The sequence below is a fragment of the Danio rerio genome, chromosome 9, assembly GCF_049306965.1.
Source record: "Danio rerio strain Tuebingen ecotype United States chromosome 9, GRCz12tu, whole genome shotgun sequence".
NCBI lineage: Eukaryota > Metazoa > Chordata > Actinopteri > Cypriniformes > Danionidae > Danio > Danio rerio.
In genome coordinates this window covers 26755001-26773672 of record NC_133184.1, presented here as the reverse complement: position 1 = coordinate 26773672, position 18672 = coordinate 26755001, and the positions used below count along the sequence as shown (strand labels likewise).

Below are 18672 nucleotides of genomic sequence, written 5' to 3'. Positions count from 1 at the left end.
ATGAGCACCATCCTTTAAAGTGCAACCCCACCCATGCCAACCAGCACGCTAGCATCCTTTATAATAATAAAACAACTGTGTTCTCACCTGATCGAGGCTTCAGGCCAAAGGGAGGTGAGTTCAGTGTGGGGCTGGAAACTGGAGTTTTTTCTTCATTCTGGTACAATATAAACACACTTAACAAAAGTCCTAAAATGTTTTTTATAGTAGGTAAAATTCAGGTTTATTCTTGTAAAGTGAACATTATGATCAAGGCAAGCACATGTGAGGAAAACGTCAGCAAAACTATTTACCATGGTAATTTGGTTTTCACAACTATCGCCTGCTCCTTCCTGGCCAATCACGTCACCCTAAAAGAGTGAGAAAGAAATGTGATTTCTGAGATGATGTAAGACATTAACAGACCAGCTTTTCAGACACAGAGAAACAATGCATCACTGTTTTCTGCTTCGATATTCTTTCCCAGGCTGGTCCCTAATTGTTTGTTTTTCCTCTTTTGTTTGATTAAAATAAATTAGCATAATCCTCAGTAGTAATAATAGCAAGAACATTTTAGATATATAATAAATATTGAGTCTATAAAAAAAATTCTATTCTATATATTATACAGGTCAGACTTCATAAAACACACTTAAAGAAAACACACGCACAAATTCATATGGCACCACAAATATTACAACAATAAACTGTATGAGAAGCAGACGCAAATGCAAATGAAAATAGATTTAAAAATGGTTTAAAAAGTCATTTGTAATACCTCACTTATTGTTGATAAGTGCACAATCTAACTGAATTCTGGTGTAATTGTGCACTCACATACTGAGGCTAAAATTAGTTAATCTTTTTCTGCCTAGTTCTGTTCTGCACACACAGTTCAGCAACATACGGGAGTGACCACCATATTCAACAACTGAATTAACCACACCAAAAATGCAGGTGGTGCACCTGACAACTTTGAGTCAACAAACTGAATCCCTTTACCTTTAAACAAAAAAATGCTTAATGCTGTGTATCTATATACATAAAAATGAACATGACAACACTTCAAGGGCACACTCTGCAGAGACGCCATATGAGAGCATGTATCTGGCCACTGTGATGATTTTTCAAACCACAATTTATTCTCAATATAAAAGATATATATATAGTTAAAATAATGACCTGCTCTTAGCTAAAACAACATTAATACACAAGTTCACCCAAAGATTACAACAATCAAAAAAATTATTTTTGCCGCTTATTTAAACTACTTAGTGAAAATGAGTTGAAACAACACAATTATTGAGGTTTTTGGGACAATTACATTGTTTTATGTTTAATCCACTTAAATTTTTAAAATGATTAAGCTAACTTAATTGTTTTGTTTACGGACAACATAAAAGAATTGTGTGCAACCCAGCCTTTTCATAGCACTGTTATAATTTGCTCAGAGGAATAATTTTGCTTTTCAGAGGAATATTAGACAGACACATTTTCCATATAATCTTCATTTAAGACTCAAAATGGCATTAATGATAAAAAAGGAAGAATTGTGGCTTTATGAACTATTTTGTCAACCTATTAAAAAAGAGAGAAAAGTTTTTAAAAATCTTGTATCTCACTGGTACTTTTTCCAAGTTTCGATCAAAAATACAACCATTTACAAAAGTAAACTGGGTTGCAAGTAGGGCTGGGTGATTTGGCCTAAAATCTAAATCTCTATTAATTGAACATTTTAACTCAATTAAGATTAATGAACGATTATTTTATTTTATCATAGTTTACGGACAAGTTTTGTTAAAATATGTAAATATTTAGTAAATATGTTCATCTATGATTATTTATTGAACATCAATGTTAAACAACTGAAATGAAAACACACGTTGCCTAAAACGAATAATCACTTTTTTCTTTTAAATAGTGAAAATAAATAGCTTGCACTGTTGGAAACAACATAAATTATTTTCAATGTTTTTCATATTGAAAGTAGAAAATACATATCTTTTGGAAATAAAATAACTTTTCTATATCCTGTAAATAATATATTAAACAGTGCATTTTTTGCGTCTTCTGTAAACAAATATTTTTAAATGTAAATAATACATTACAGGAGACGCAGTGGCGCAGTAGGTTGTGCAGTTGCCTCACAGCAAGAGGGTTGTTGCTTCAAACCTCGGCTGGGTCAGTTGGCATTTCTGTGTGGAGTTTGCATGTTCTCCCAGAGTTTGCGTGGGTTTCCTCCGGATGCTTTGGCTTCCCCCACAGTCCAAAGACATGCGGTACAGGTGAATTTGGTAGACTAAAATTGTAGTGTATGAGTGTGAGTGAGTGTGTGTGAATGTTTCCCAGAGATGGGTTGCAGCTGGAAGGCATCTGTTGCGTAAAACACATGCTGGATAAGTTGGCAGTTAATTCCGCTGTGGCGACCCTACAGTAATAAAGGGACTAAGCCGAAAAGAAAATGAATGAATAATAGTTACTTTTTTTAAAAAAAGGTGCATGTCAGCGCTGGCGTCAGCAACAGTAAGGGGTATGTGACCGTGCTAAGGATCCTCCAGACCATGCACGTGCGCTCGACGCGAAAGTATAAACAGAGCAGGGTCATGTGACTCCAAGCGCAGTAGGGAAAGTATTCGAAAAAAATATAAATCTGGGAAAATTACATAGATTATAGGTTCTGAATTTCGATTTCGATTACTTTTTGATCAATCGCCCAGCCCTAGCTGCAAGAATAATGATCCACATTGATTTTAACGAACAACAATGCAAGCGACATGTACAGTACAACTTATGAGCTTTTCTGTACACAGACTCATCTTATGTCTGCTGAGATGATCTGCACATTTACAACAGCACAGCTACAACAAGAATGAGTTCACCACAGCACAGACTAAAAGAAGAAAAATGCATATGCGGAAGCAACATCTTAACCACTTGTTAAGAATAATCTGATACAAAGCAGTGCATATAAATGACATTTACACCGAATGATGAATCATTAGTGGGTGACCAGCTGCATCTGTTATAACTACATCTCCACTTGAATTGTAGAACTCACTCAAGTGTTCGCCAGTCAAACAGGATGCATCCATTAGCTGGGCTGGTTTACCTGTTGTGCCATGTGCAGGGCATACTGTTGGCATGCGAGCTGGGCCTCCAGCCGGGCCCGTTCTAGAATGAACTGTCTCTTCCTCTGGAACTCCCAGCATTCTCCAGGAGCCTTCAATGACAATCACCACTCTTAACACCGTCACACTACAGCTTCCCAACCAACAACACACATCACAGCTGAGAAAACAACTCTGGGGTTTAACTGTAACTACTGTAACACACAAGCTACAAGGACTGCCAAAACTATTACATTTACAACGATTGCAAAACTAGCATGTCTAATTGCAATTTTAACTTTAACAACAGTAAACACTCCTACAATATCATCCACATAATCAGATGACAACACAGCAGACTGCACAAACATAAACAACAACACAGAGATCTACGATAACAGGCCACTGCACACTGAAAGCACAACATACTGAATGCTACCGTTCATTAACTGGTTGGGGTTAATAAGATTTGATGTATATTTTTTATAAACATTGGAAATACCAGAATTCTCTAACTACTAGAGTGGCCATTGTGGTCCTTCTGACAACCGACAACTCATATAATACTAATAAAACTAAATTTTTTTTAATAAAACTAAATTTAGTAATAAACTAAATTTTAGTCATGTCATATTTACATTCAAAGCTTCTGTTTGAGGTTTTAGAATTAAGCTTTGAATGTCTGTTATCATGTTTTTTAGTCATAACCCTTATCATACAATATTTTGTGGTAATATAGCCTATAATTTTTAGCCTATAGCCTATAATCGTACGAGTTACTAGGCTCGGTTAGCAGTTTTGGTTAGCAGTAAGCTGCTAGACAACAAAGACACACACATTCAAATGCAGAGGAAAAAAGTAGAGGCTGTTGAAATGCATGCAGTCAATTTGACCATTATGGCCAGAAATACAAGGCAGAGAAACTCAAAATTACTTCATAATTTTAATAAAATAACAATGTTAAAATGAAATATAAGTCAGGGTAGAATGTGTAAGGTGCTCAGCATACAGTGCTCAACATATATAAGTACACCCCTCACAAATCTAGCTTTTAAATTCATATTTTTAATAGGAAGCTACATTTGAAGAGTTATTAGCTCCCCTGTTTATTTTTTCTTCAATTTTTGTTTAACAGAGAAGATTTCTGACACATTTCTAAACATAATAGTATAAATAATAATTTCTAGTAACTGATTTCTTTTACCTTTGCTTTGATGACAGTAAATAATATTTGACTATATAGACTCTTCTATAGAGCTTAATGTGACATTTAAAGGCTTAACTAGGTTAATTAGGTTAATTGGGCAGGTTAGGTTAATTAGGCAAGGTTTTGTGAAACGATGGTTTGTTCTGTAGACTATTGATAAAAAAATAGCTTAAAGGGGCTAATAGTTTTGTTCTAAATGGTGTTTAAAAAATTAAAAACTGTTTTTATTCTAGCCGAAATAAAACAAATAAGACTTTCTCCAGAGGAAAAAATATTATCAGACATACTATGAAAATTTCTTTGCTCTGTTAAACATAATTTGTGAAATAACAATTCTGACTTCAACTGTATACAATATTATATTTGTGCATATACATTAGTCAGTACTGAAGCCATCTCGAGCTTATTTAACAAAATAACTTATGATAACAGTTAAAAAATTGTACACCCAATTTTATGTTATAGAAAAATATTAAATACAAATAAAAAAGAGGGGAAATTAAAAAAAAAAAAAAAACGTAGCTGAAATTTTGTAGGTTGCATTTTTTTTTTTTTTTTTGCAATATTTTCCTTTAATTTAATTGTATTATCTTTTCCATTTCTAAATATGTTTGGTGACTAAAGTATTATTTAAAAAAACAGTTCTATTTAATAAATATGTTTTGTTTAAATGCACCAAAATACATTGCCTACATTCACTGAGAAATGGATAAAAATATTAATGTTCAAAATGGGGTGTATTATAAAGCTTATAGTTTAATGAAGTTATTCAATAAAACAAATGTCAAAATGACTGTGCCAGTAATTCTAGTGTTAAACACATGTTATCCAGTAATAGTGATAATACTGGAATGCATAATGTTTTGCACAAAAAAATAATAATTTGAAATGACTTTATAAATAAGTTTAACAAATTAGAAAGACTTTTAAAGGATCGCGTGACACAGAGGACTGTAGTAATTATGCTGAAAACCAAATAAATCTATCTTTTGTGAGCATGTAAGACTACTTTCAAAAATGTAATATAATCTTCCCAACCCCAAACATCTGAATGGCATTGTTAGTACTTCAAACCACATAGCCATTTGTAATCAGAGAGGTTACTGTGAGGATAGAACTGAATATTTTCTTCAGTTTAGTGGGATGGACTTTGCAGCTCTTGACTAGTGTAAAATATGACATCACATAACTGACGTCACATAAAGTGTGTGAAAGACAATCCTCCTGGGAAACCGAAACTTCAACAAAAGCCCGCTGATCTCAGAGGAACTCTATTAAAAACAATGCAGTTTACAGCAGCACAAGAGCAAGGAACTGAACAGAATCTGACAAGGAAGCAGTAAGATGAAACCTATCCATCAGCAATAAAACTGTTAACTTAGATGAATGTGCTGGGGGTTTACCTTGGGTGTCGCCTGACCCTCATCACTCTCTTGACCACTACAGAAATACAAAAACAAGAATTGGGAGTTGGTAAATAAATAAATATGCAAAGCAACATTTGAACACTATGTAGTAGATATTTATCAATATTTATACAATCATTTACACATTTAAACATTTCTTATGTTATGTTCAATAAAATTCACTTGTAGATATTGAGTATTCATTTCCTCTCTCATTCAATGAGGCTTTAATTCTGATTAGGTGCAGTCAACCCTGCCAATTGGCTCTACTGATGGATTCCCTGTCCACCAAAGGATTGGCTTGTGGATATAAGACAGAGCTGGGATCTGGAAGCTGATCTCTAATAGGTTATCAGTTTAGTATCCAAATTAATAAACACTTTTTTTATTTAAAAGTAAAATTACAGGGTTGAAAAAATACATTATAAAGACTAGTATGTTCAATTTAGTGCAGTTGTTATTATTGTGTTAAAACCTTAAACAAACATTAAAAATATTAGTTCTACATCGTTATTTACTGTATGTACTGTATGTCTGCACCGTAACGGTTCTATATATTATTATCATCATCATATTAGAGATGTGCCGATCAGTTTTTTTTTTGCTCTTGAGTTGGAGTCATTTGATTTTGAGTATCTACCGATACCAAAACCTGATCCGATACTTAACCGATACTTAATCCGATACTCATGCCGCACGTGTTGCTGTTTTTTGAAGTCAAGAAAGAGATCTATCTCTCGGTCACCGCATAAATATAGAGATGTTAAAAAATTATACGAATATCAATAATATACACATATATTTGAGTCCTGATTGGGAGGTAACGTCAGCTTTCGTTCCAGTCAGAAACCATGTGATCATACCGGATTTCAGATCTTTTCATCAGATCTGGATATCCCTATATATACATACATACACACATGCACATATTCTAGTCAATCACCACTGTTTTAAGTTCAATGTGAAAAATCTAATCTGTGATGCTAAAGTCATTTACTTGAGTGAGTCGTCTACTGCAACCATTTCCACAGGGTAGAGTTTAATACCAGACAGATCAGCAGAGTTCATGTTAACCCTGCATACAAACACAAACAATTCAATGTTATTTACAAGTGCACAATACACTGTTTCAAAGCAACTTCACAGAAAAATTAATGTTAATTGTCTGTTGTTGTTTTTTTACAGTTTTGACTATGTATACAGTTGAAGTCAGAATTATTAGCGTTCTTGAATTATTAGCTCCCCTGTACATTTTCCCCCAATTACTGCTTAACAGAAACACAATTTTTGCTATAAAATAAACATAATAGTTTTAATAACTGATTTCTTTTATCTTTGTCATGATGACAGTGCATAATATATTACTAGATATTTACTAGTATTCAGCTTCAAGTGAGATTTAAAGGCTTAACTATCGGTTAATTAGATTAGTTAGACAAGTTAGAGTAATTAAGCAAGGCATTGCATAATGATGGTTTGTTCTGTAGAAAGAATAATGCTTAAGAGGGCTAATAATATTGAAACAATATTTTTTCTTATTTTTATTTTTTATATATATTTTTACTTACATTAAATTAATTAAATAAAAAATAAGACTTTCACCAGAAAAAAATAAATAAATAAATAAAAAAAAAATATATATATATATATATATATATATATATATATATATATATATATATATATATATATATATATATATATATATATATAAACATAATTTGTGAAATATTTGAAAAAAAACAAACAAAAAAAAAAATCACAGGCTAATAACTTTGACTTCAAATGCATATATATATCACAATTATAAGATATTAAAAAAACTCAAAGAAATGCATTTTTTTATTGACAATGAGTTTGAAATGTGTTGTCATTGAGATTGACACAAAATTGACACAAAATTGCTAACTTATAAAATGTGTGGAATTAATAAAGAAACACCCCAGCCATCGCCTACTGACCTACCTGTTAGGATCCTGTAGCATCTCCACAGCTTCCTTTAGCTGATTGATCATATTGACTTTTGCCCTGTTAGACCCAGTCGGGGACAGGAACAGGAAAAACAGATCATCATAAAAACAGGAAGAAAAGGATCTGATGATAAAAATAAGAAGATAAACATACGTTTGTTCTGAAACCCAATTAGTGTCTTCCTCTATCCTGAGGGGCTCGTCGAAGTCAGCACCTCGACCCTTCAAACACACACACACACACACACATACACAATTAACTCCAGCTGCAAACTCTGTCATGTGACTGCAGAGAAAAGGCCTGATTTGCTAGAATTTAAAATCAACCTTATTCACCCATGCCTGTTTGAGATGGTGACACACACACACACACACACACACACACACACACCGACACACACACACGGGAATGACACAGACACACACCCCTCATACAAACAATGTCCCTCTAGACGTGGATGACTTCACAAGTGAAATGCTAATGCACAAATAAACACTGTCTGTGCCAAACTCATGATGCAATGAGACGTTATCAGATAAACTAACAGTTACTGGAACATAAAGCGCTATGCCAAGAGAGGCAGCTGATTAATCTGACAAGAAATGAACAGAAAAAAAGAAATGGGGCTGATAAAGACAGAAAAAGATTTATACTAAATTACAGAAGCAAACATTTAAAATACTCCAGCTGTGATTGTAATAGTGAAAAGGCAAATTAAATAAAAATGCCATACAAAGAAAAACATATTAGACCAGTTTTAAAGTAGATCAACCCATAATACGTATTAAAGGAGGAAACTTTCACATGAATATACAAACCTATAATAAATGTGTAGAGTCACATGCCTCTTTTACATCAGCATTACCTCAGCAAAGTTTATCTGTGGGAACTTTATCTGTAGGTGACTTAGTTCCTCCAACTATGCATAGACTGGTGGCTTAACTGCCAAAGATATTAATCCTTCATCAGGAGTTTTTTTTTACTCGCAGTGCTAGTGCTAGCATCCATTGACTTTATGAACAGTTTCAGCTAAAAATCCTTTGTTTGTTGTTCTTGAATGGCCAGAGAGTGAGTAAAATATCTACAAACTTTTTGTTTTTGGGTGAACTTTCGCTTTAAAATAATATAAACATGAAAACATGTATTAGAATTTTAGAAATATTACAATTAAACATGCAGATTTATTATTATTAATAATAATAATATAATAATCATAACACTATACTTTGATATGAAAAAACTGGATATATAAGGTAAACAAATGTCTATTTTTAAACATAAACCCCATTTGCTTCCTTTAAAGATACATTTTAAGAAAAACACATTTTCAAAAATCCTCTCTAATCATTTTCCATTCATAATAATCAGAAATCAGGTACCAAAAATGAAATTGAGGATCTAATAACATTGTTGTGGACAATGGGGGCTGTGGTGCCAGTTATGGTGCCATTATGTACTGTATTTTTCAAACCTGAGAAAATTACCAGAAAAATTACTCAAATCTGCTGGTTCAGCATAGAATAATGTACACACCATCAGGTTACGTTTTCAAAACAACAACAACAGCTCAAACCAACTTACTAGCCAATGTTTAATGTTTTTTTAAGGCTCAGTTCCTTTCCACCCACCCAATTGTAGCCAAACGATAACAATGTAAAAAAAAAAATGTGCATGAACCCAATCTAAACACACCTGGGAGGAGTAAAACAACCTCATAAATAAACATCTGATAACTCACACACATTGAAAAATAGCAATGACCACACTTACTTTAATATAGTTTACGAATGGTGAACTAAGGGCAGAATCTCGATAACTCAGGTGATCCTTCAGAGATTCAGAAGAACTTCTGTCTCCTACAGAATACAAAAAATATGACTACAATTACACACAATCTGTAAATTGACTAACACAAACCATAGTAAATCACATTGCATGATCAATTAAATATCCTCCTCTTATAAATGTTGTGTCTGAAAGGTAAACTCCAACAAATGCATGCAAGTTTAGAAGCAAAAAACCCATACATGCCTTTTCAGCCCTATTTTTTGACAGCATGTCTTTAATAAATCCTGACACCAATTTAATTCGATAAATCCTGACACAAAAACCTACACTGATATCATATTCGAACCGTTTAAAAATACCAGAATATTCACCATAGCATCAGTCAATATTCAAATGAAAAGTCTATCTTTATATATGAGCTAGTACATTTTAATACATGTGTGTTTTTGAACTTAGCCCATTTCATGCATCAAAACATCTATCTATTTCAATGACAAAAACTCTGTATTGTTTATGAGCATTTTCCTTATGAGCACCAATAAATATAATGTCAAGACAAGGGCAAAAATTAGTCACATGGGCAACTGCTAATGGTGACGGTCTAGTGAAAAAGTGTAAGACCTGTTTTGGTCAATCTGTTTCCTCTGTAAAGGGAGCCAAACTGTGGAGTGATTTACCTGTTAGCTTAAAATCAGAAAGTAATAGAAATGTTTTCAGTGGTGATTTTAAAAAGTGGTTAAAAACAAAACAGCAGTGTTTGCACAAATAGTCTACTATTATTTTGTCGGATCATATCGCCTTTACTTTTGCCTTCAGTAATTTTATGTAAAGCATTATAATGTTGTGTATATGTATTTATTATATTTCCATTTTGTCCATTTTTTTCATGCCTCCTGTGGACAGGTGTTGAGAATTAGCAAGTCTGCTACATGCATTTGGTTGTCCAGTGTATTTGTGATTTCCATGTCAAATAAATAAGTAAATAGAATAAATAAACAAGGTCAAAATCACTGTTTTACTTAATTACAATATTTTTAGAGTATAATATTATACCTGTCAAGTATATACATATATGGTTTATAATGTATAATGTAGTCAAGTATATACAGGTATAGTGTATAATGTAGTGAATACCAGCACCACACACTTACACGCACACATTCTCTTTCTTCCTGCAGTGTTCTCAGTTTTCATCTCCTCCTTCATTAATTCTCCTTATGTGCTGACACTCACTTCCCAGCCAGAATCCACACTTCCTGTCAGGGACCCTCCCCTTTACTTAACCTGGGTTTCTCTCTCTCCCTCTATCTCATTTACTCACTCACACACACAAACGTCTATATTATCACTGTGATGTTGTGTCAGTTCAGTCAGAGGATGTTTTCTTTACAGGCTTATCCTGTGTAACCCATGAGGGTGTGTGTGTGTTTGTGTGTGTGAGCAGCACCTGTCAGGCCGCTGATGTGTTCACTAGAGTCGTCTTTACTCAATCCCTCCTCCTCTGTGATGTTGGTCATGGGCACATTCAAGCTGAGACTGTCTTCATCGGATGGCTGGAATGCAAAAACACAACATCTAAAACAACAAGAATAAAAATACACACTGTTTAAAAGGTGTCATTATTTGAAAATAAAGTATGTAAAGGATAAAGTATATGAGCGAATTAGAGGACTATTGTATAAGCCCGAAAGACCCTTGATAACAAATGCCTCTGTGTACTTAAATAAATATTTAATAAAATACTTCTATGAAGTACTTATACAAATATATAAATATAGAAATTTGACAAAAAACATTGCTCTGAGACAAGAGCTTATTAATTCTTTAGAGGCACAACTGAGAGAAACGGCTGAATAGTGCATACACTAACCTACATATTATTCAGTCACAATATGGCTTCAAATAGTCAACAGCAACATGACAGACAAAAATATAAATATGGATACGAATGTATTCACTGATAGACAAAATGTTTTCAGGTACCCTGATAAGTTTGTGTTATTAGTTTTAGAGTTTTAGAGAAAGTCATGTAATAATAAATAATAAATAGTGTATTTTTTTACTAATATTTTCACCATAACGTCTGTAACATATGTAGATATGTCGTACTGTTGATGTTAGTTGATGCATGAACTTATTTAACTTATTAAAAAAAGTGTAAATCTTTGTACGTCCTAAATCTTTAGCAAATTAGTTTGAAATATGTTTCCTCTGAACATTATTTTTCACCAAAGCAATACAGTAAAATATTGCATTTTACTTGTTATTACACATTTAAAAAGGACATTTATTGTTATTTGTAACAGTGATGAAACAATTATAATAGGTTTAGATTAAATCTGTTGTTTACACAGTTTACAATTGATAATTAAATCAATTATCAAGTATTAAAGTAAAAAGGGAAGTCAGAAATGCTGCAAACAAACAAACAAACAAAAAATAAATAATACTGATTTGCTAATTAAGCAATGCATCCTGGGAGATTCAACTCATAAATTCCTAAATAAATCAACTTTTTGCAAAATTCCTTTAGATATGTTTTACTTTGGTTAAGATGATATAAAAATAACTGATATAAAATTACATTTTGCTTATCATTTTCCAGTCTTGTTGCCTGTTTATAGTTAAGTAGCCTTTTTTTGCAGCTTATGTCAAACTTGTTATAATATAGTGTATTGTGATAAAAGCTTCACCAATTATCGCAACAAGATTTTTTTTTAATCAATTAGTTAAAATCAACCAAAACCAATGCTATCTTACGGCAATTCGTAACTTTTACATTTAGTGGCTTATTCGTATGTATTTGTACTACCAAATTCATACAATTTAGTATGATTTGCTTATCCCTCTATTGCAGATGGGTTTAGGGGTGGGGTTGAGTGCCACACCTCCTTGTTAAAATCATACATTTTCATACGACTAAAATATGAGTTTGTACGAATTTGCCACTGAACTGAGAAAAAACGTAAAATAGTTGTTTCCTCGTGAGATCAGGCTGACCAAAACATACTACCAGACTGTAGTGATAAAATTTATAATAATAATAATAATAATGATTATTATTATTATTATTATTATTATTATTATTATTATTTTTAAGGGAATCACAGTAGTACAGTGGACATGCACTATAGTTGAATTGAATAAGCTAAATTGGCTGTAGTGTATGTGTGTGAATGCCAGAGTGTATGGGTGTTTCCCAGTGTTGGGATGCAGCTGGAAGGGCATCCGCTGCCTAAAACATATGCTGAATATGTTTGCGGTTCATTCCACTGTGGCGACATCTGATTGATAAAAGCACTAAGCCATAAAGAAAATGAATGAATGATTAATAATAATTATTATAAGTATACTTTAATAAATATGTAAGTATCATCTCAGCTATGAAACAATATATTTCTAACATCAAATAGCCTATCTAATCACACAGTTAAAAAAAAGCTTTGCCTTGTGCAACACACTGCATTGACAGCAATTATAGCTAATGTTTAAAGCATAAAAGTTAATGTTTAACATACAAATACTTTGAGCGGGATATTGGACCAATGTGATTTCACTATGGGCGGGGCTACACTACAGAAAAACCAATCACACATGTCCTGTCCTGACATCTGGACAATGAATTACAAATACTACTGCCGTGTCAATGATACTGTGCAAGCTACATGACATCAGCAAGATACCAGCTATCAAACCTTTGTCCCTGAAACATATGATTTCAGTTCTACAAAATGTATCTTTTATTAATTGCAGCCCAGACACAGCCGCATGCCTTAAATAGTGTCATTAAAATGTGTGCGCACTGATGAAAAACTGTACTGCACATTTAAAAGCAATGCATAAAAAAGTTATGAAAATATGCCAAGAACAGACAAGATGGTTGAGATCTTCTCTTAAACACACACACACACACACACGAACTGACCTCTGTAGCAGAAAGTCGTTTGTCTCCATTGTCACTTCCCACTCCAGAGTCACTGTCAAGTTTCTTGTGCTGATCGATGTCCTCAGTGCTGACACAGAAGGAAAATTAAAAGTTAACAAGGGTTGCAGAGGACAGACAGAAAGAGAAGAGCAGCCTATGTCTTTCAGTCTCTTTCTTTCTCTCTCTCCATCAAGAGTGACCCCCTGCAGTCTATTAAAAGAATTCTCGTGGGATAAGGATGATAATGACAGCCAACACACATACACGCATGACCTGAATTTCTTTCTTTTCTTTTTTTTCTTTGATCTCCTCACTAAATTCTACACTCTGATCTTTTATACACACATCCAGTGGTTTACAATTTGGCATGAAAAACGATATACTGTATGCAAGCATTATGTACAAATGTATTATTGCAAATATTCAGAATGTAGAAACATTCAATATCTCATTAATGATACCAGGCTGCTGTCCACTTCTCACTGTAATCATATTTTTGCAATATAACAGAAAAAAGAAAATAGAATATTGATTTTTTTTTTCAATAAATAAAACACGTTTCTATCAATTTCTTTTTTATTTATAAATTGAAACTTCAGGGATCAAATGTACGAAAGCACGCTACATTTTGTTAACACTTGCAAAAACATCGGGACACAACGAAAAGGTTTTAAGTCAACCCAAAAATGTGACATACACCACTGTGCCGTGACCATTGCTCAGTGAAGTTGTAGGTGATCTTTGAAAGTTGAGTTTTTTGTTTCTTTATTTTAACATATCAAAATTATATTATGAACACAGGGATTAAACTCTACTATCAAACTTTAAATAGTGCTACCTAAGCAACCCTTTGTGTTTTGTTACCATAACCTAATATATTATCATCCACCAGATCTGCAACAAATGGATGTTTACCGTACTGGCTTATGGACAGAGGTCTTACTTTTATGCATTCACAAAAGCCTGGAATGAGATCCCACAACATCTAAAAACAATTCCAACACTGAGACTGATTAAAAAATCCCATGCTCGTCATCTGATGGTCAACTATCGCTGTAGCCACTGAGAAATGTAGCCTGTCTCTTTTCCTGTTGTATGCTTGATGATTGTTTGTACTGTTCTCATGTGTTGATGGATGAGATGTTAAGGGTGTATGTATGTTATGTTCTGCAGAGCAGGAACCTGCTGAAAAACAGCATTCATGCTGAGCCAGGCCCGATTATCATTTAATCTCTTCCTGTTCAAAAATTTGAATAAATAAATAAACGAACATCCTTATTCCCTTGTCTTCTGTATTTTATTAGCCTAAATAACCATAACCTAAATAGCCAGGTCTGTCACGTTTTAAGCCTGGTTTATACTCATGCATCAAGTGATCGGCGTGACCCACGGCGCATGTAATGCGCATAGCCGAGAATTTATACTGTTTCTGTTACTCTGCAATAACACTTCCGGAACGCTAGCTGGCAGCAGGTGTTTATGCTTCTCTGTGTCGAGTTCTTCTCTGGTGTTGAACGCTAGCTTAATGTACAAGTGGCTCGAACTCGCTCATTTTGAGGCTGGAATCGACGGACGTGCAACAACTTTAATCATAAGGTAAACACAAAACAACAGTTTCCATCCGGAGCTCCTGCACGGGACTCCACACTTGTAAACAATAGTTGCAATGGGCCCACACAGCTCTAACCTCCGCCCACACTCGTCAGTGCTACCTAGCCAACCAATCACAGTGCTTGTGCTACGCGTCCTTGCGACATGTATTTAAATTTTTTGAGAGTTGCATGTTAGCGACGGCGAGGAGCGTGTATCCACGCATAGGCTGCACCGTAGCATACGTGTGCGCTTGACGCAGAAGTATAAATCAGCCTAGGGTCCTCTTAAAATATTTCTATTGTGTTCCAGGCAATTTTTAAAGTGTTATAAGAATTGTTTGCTTAGTGAGAAAATGCAGCATGTTTTTTTTTTTTTTTATTGAGTTTTTGCAGCATGTGTGCTGTCAAACAGATGAAGATCTGTTCTTAATTTGCTGGCGTTTTTTGTAATTGCATGTGTTGTCTTAAATTGCAGCATGTTGGGCTTTCTCGGGCACCGTAGTCTAGGCTTTATTTGGATTTCCATTCAATTTAAGCACTTAGATACTTGTTTTTATTGCATCAAAAATACCTAAACAGTATTATACGGAAATTACTTTCCAACTTTTGGAAAACTGGTGCTTTTTTTCAACCATTTTGCCTTGTTTTCCAGTGCAAATGTATTAAGATAGTTAAGATACATTTACTTCCAAAGAAACATTTAATTTATTTTTCTGTAAAAATTGTTGAAATTAAATAAATAATTAAATTCATAATAAAAATACAATGGGTCACAGGCCTTTAAAAACCCAACTTAAAGGTATAGTTCAGCCAAAAATGAAACTGAAAATGAAAAAATATTCTAAAAAAGAATTTTGCAACCAGTAGCTATTTACTACCAGTGCTGCTTTTTTCTTTTCTACAATGGATGTGAATCAATATATCTTCTTTTGGAACCACTTAAGGCCAAGTAAACTGTGAGCAAGTTTAAATCAGAAAAGTAATTTTAATTCTGCATTGACAAATGTGTATTGTTGTTTTAAGCATAACATTTCTCAACTTTGTTCAGTTTCTGAAAAAAATTATTTTATTTTGCGGTTTGTACTGACCTCCCATTGCTGGGTCGTGTCAAGCTGAGGCGGTCAGTGACAGGAAGGTACAGAGCATCAGCCATCTTGTCACTCCGGCACGCCTCCATGGCGAGGTATTTGAATATATGAATCTTGCCCTTCATACAGATCTGAAAGCAGCAAAAATAATGCCAGAAACAATTATGGGCATGTAACATATTTGAGCGTGAGTGAGTGTGTATTGCTGTACCTGTGCAGGAGGACTCTGAAGTGGATTGTTCTCCAGCTGTAGGGATTGGAGCTGGGTCATTTTTCGATAGCAGACAGGAATAGTAGAAACTTTATTACAGCAGAAATCAAACTTGACCAGAGGTAGATCTGCCAAATCTAAAACACACAAACACAAACTTACCAAACCACATTAAACTGAATCCATTTCAAAACAGAGGAGGCTGTCAAAAGTTTGAAACAGGAGGGAAACAGGAAACATCTGCAAACATCAGCTCATGAAATGCAAAAAGTAGACAGCGTTTAGAAAGTTGATACAAAAAAATATGATAGCATTTTAAATGTATAAAAACATCAGCTGCATAAAATATTAGATTTCTTTATTTTTTTTCTTTCAAAAAAGGGTAAAGATAAACTCAAAAATAAAAAATAAAAAATAAAGTTGTATGAGCAACAATTCCAAGTTATAAAATGTAAAATAAAGTTTAAGGTTTAAATTATCTTAAACACAATAATATGGAAATTGCTTTTACAGTATTTTCTTATTTAAAAAAAAAAGTGACTTTCTTCCTTAGTATGTTGGTTTTATTTTAAAGTTCGATAGAGCACTTACAGCATATCACATAAAATTGTACCCTAAAAACATATCTGCTACATAAAACACTAGATTGTTGAATTTTAATAGGCATTAATAAATGTTATTCACTAGTTCTGGGAACCAAAAGGCTGAATCACCGAATCAAATTAGCAGATTTCTCAGGCAGTCTTGATTAAAGCTTTATCTCCATGAGGTCATTTTGGCACAATGTGCTTGGAAAGACCATTGCAGATCTCACTTTTCACAACCTGTCAGCATAATTTAGCTGAATAAGTTGAGTTGCAAAATCTCAGTCACAGATCTTTTATTGCCAAGGTAAGCTGTTGATATAACTCCATCCACATGTTTTAGACAATGCTTGGCGTGCACACTTTTTTAGCACTTACAACCCAAAATGTATTCTTTCTGGTATTTAAAGAAGCACACCCACAACTTTCCTCAGAACAACTTATAATAATATATTTTAATAGGAATGATGTGTTCTCAACTCAACTCTCAACTCACTTTATTTCTATAGCACTTTCACAAATCACAATGGATTACCAAAGTGCTGTACATAAAATCAAATAAAAAAGCATGTAAAATATACATAAAACCAAAATACATAAACTCATATCACATGATTAAAAGCTAAAGAAAATAAGTGTGTTTTCAGTGACCTCTGAAACGACTCGAAAGTTTGAGCTGTTCTTACAAAGAGTGGGAGATTGTTCCAGAGTCTTGGAGCTGCTACTGAGAAAGCTCTATCCCCTCGACATTTTAAGCGTGATCTAGGAACTTGCAAATAGAGACGATCCATAGAGCGAAGAGATCTCACAGGTTGGTGCATAATAATTAGCTCAGAGATATATTCAGGGGCCAGGCCGTGGAGGGATTTAAAAACATACAACAGAACTTTGTACTGAATTCTAAACTGGATTGGCAGCCAGTGTAGGGAAACAAGTACAGGTGTAATGTGCTCTCGTTTTTTTGTGCCTGTCAAAAGCTTGGCATGTTCATGTAAGATTATATGTTTTCGTCAATACAAAACTAGACTGAGGGTTTTGTTTGGCTTTGTTACAATCTGTAGTTAATCTGTGGTTACAAAATACTAAATGACACAGTTGAAGCAGTCTGGCCAGTTTGATACAATACTTTTAGCATTTTTAGCATTAGATGTGCAGTGTTTTAAATCACAAGTATCATTCTTAAGACACTCATTGAGTGGCATAACAAAAATCTGTGAAAAATAATTTAAAGGGCACCTATGGTGAAAAATCTACTTTTCAAGCTGTTTGGACAGACATATGTGTAGATATAGTGTATAGACCATCATTATGGGGTGATATAAACACTCAGAGTCCTTTTTTTTTTCACTTTAACAACACAAAAACGGTGGACCAATTGGAGCAGTTTTCAGATCGACCACTACTTGACGTAGGAGTGCGGTAACCCACCCACTGAATAGATTGACAGCTAAGTATTAACATGTGCCGGTATTCACATGTATAATCATATCAACAAGAGAGGACGAGCGCAAAGCAACCAGGAATAAAAGGTCTGTCCAGTTTGCTAGGATCATCAATTATCATCAAATGTGATCCAGGGTGAGTTTTACAAGTTTAAAATGTTTTAAAACAGTGCATGTGTGTAATGAATTGCAGCGATTTACTTCAGCTTTACTTCATCAGCACAGCCGTGTGTCAGAACATTAAAAGAAGATGCTTCAGTCCCGGTTAGTGGACGTTAAATCAGGTTTATTTTGTACATTACATAACAGATATTTATACAGCAGCAGAGATTAGCCTGTATCCTGTCACATTTGCGTGCAAAAAGAGTGCAA

At 33.9% G+C, this 18672-nt stretch overlaps 1 protein-coding gene across 11 annotated transcripts in view; it reads right to left on the bottom strand.

Annotated features, from left to right (window-relative positions):
- The window catches only part of lrch1 (leucine-rich repeats and calponin homology (CH) domain containing 1), a 74034-nt gene that overhangs the window by 21411 nt on the left and 33951 nt on the right, over positions 1–18672 (bottom strand). For 6 of the 11 annotated variants that reach the window (XR_012385369.1, XR_012385370.1, XM_068223629.2 and 3 more), the window contains exons 5-15: positions 16275–16411; positions 16064–16194; positions 13384–13471; positions 10906–11011; positions 9441–9526; positions 7824–7891; positions 7665–7727; positions 6697–6774; positions 5697–5733; positions 294–350; positions 88–157 (exon numbers count right to left, since the gene is read on the bottom strand). Coding sequence is in view for 8 of the 11 variants with exons in the window: in XM_068223629.2 (XP_068079730.1) it covers positions 88–157; positions 294–350; positions 5697–5733; positions 6697–6774; positions 7665–7727; positions 7824–7891; positions 9441–9526; positions 10906–11011; positions 13384–13471; positions 16064–16194; positions 16275–16411 (921 nt within the window). In the remaining 3 variants the exon portion in view is untranslated. Of the gene's footprint in view, positions 1–87; positions 158–293; positions 351–3088; positions 3200–5696; positions 5734–6696; positions 6775–7664; positions 7728–7823; positions 7892–9440; positions 9527–10905; positions 11012–13383; positions 13472–16063; positions 16195–16274; positions 16412–18672 lie in introns of all 11 variants that reach the window. The other 5 variants (XR_012385368.1, XM_005167643.6, XM_005167644.6 and 2 more) reach the window with 1 other exon arrangement.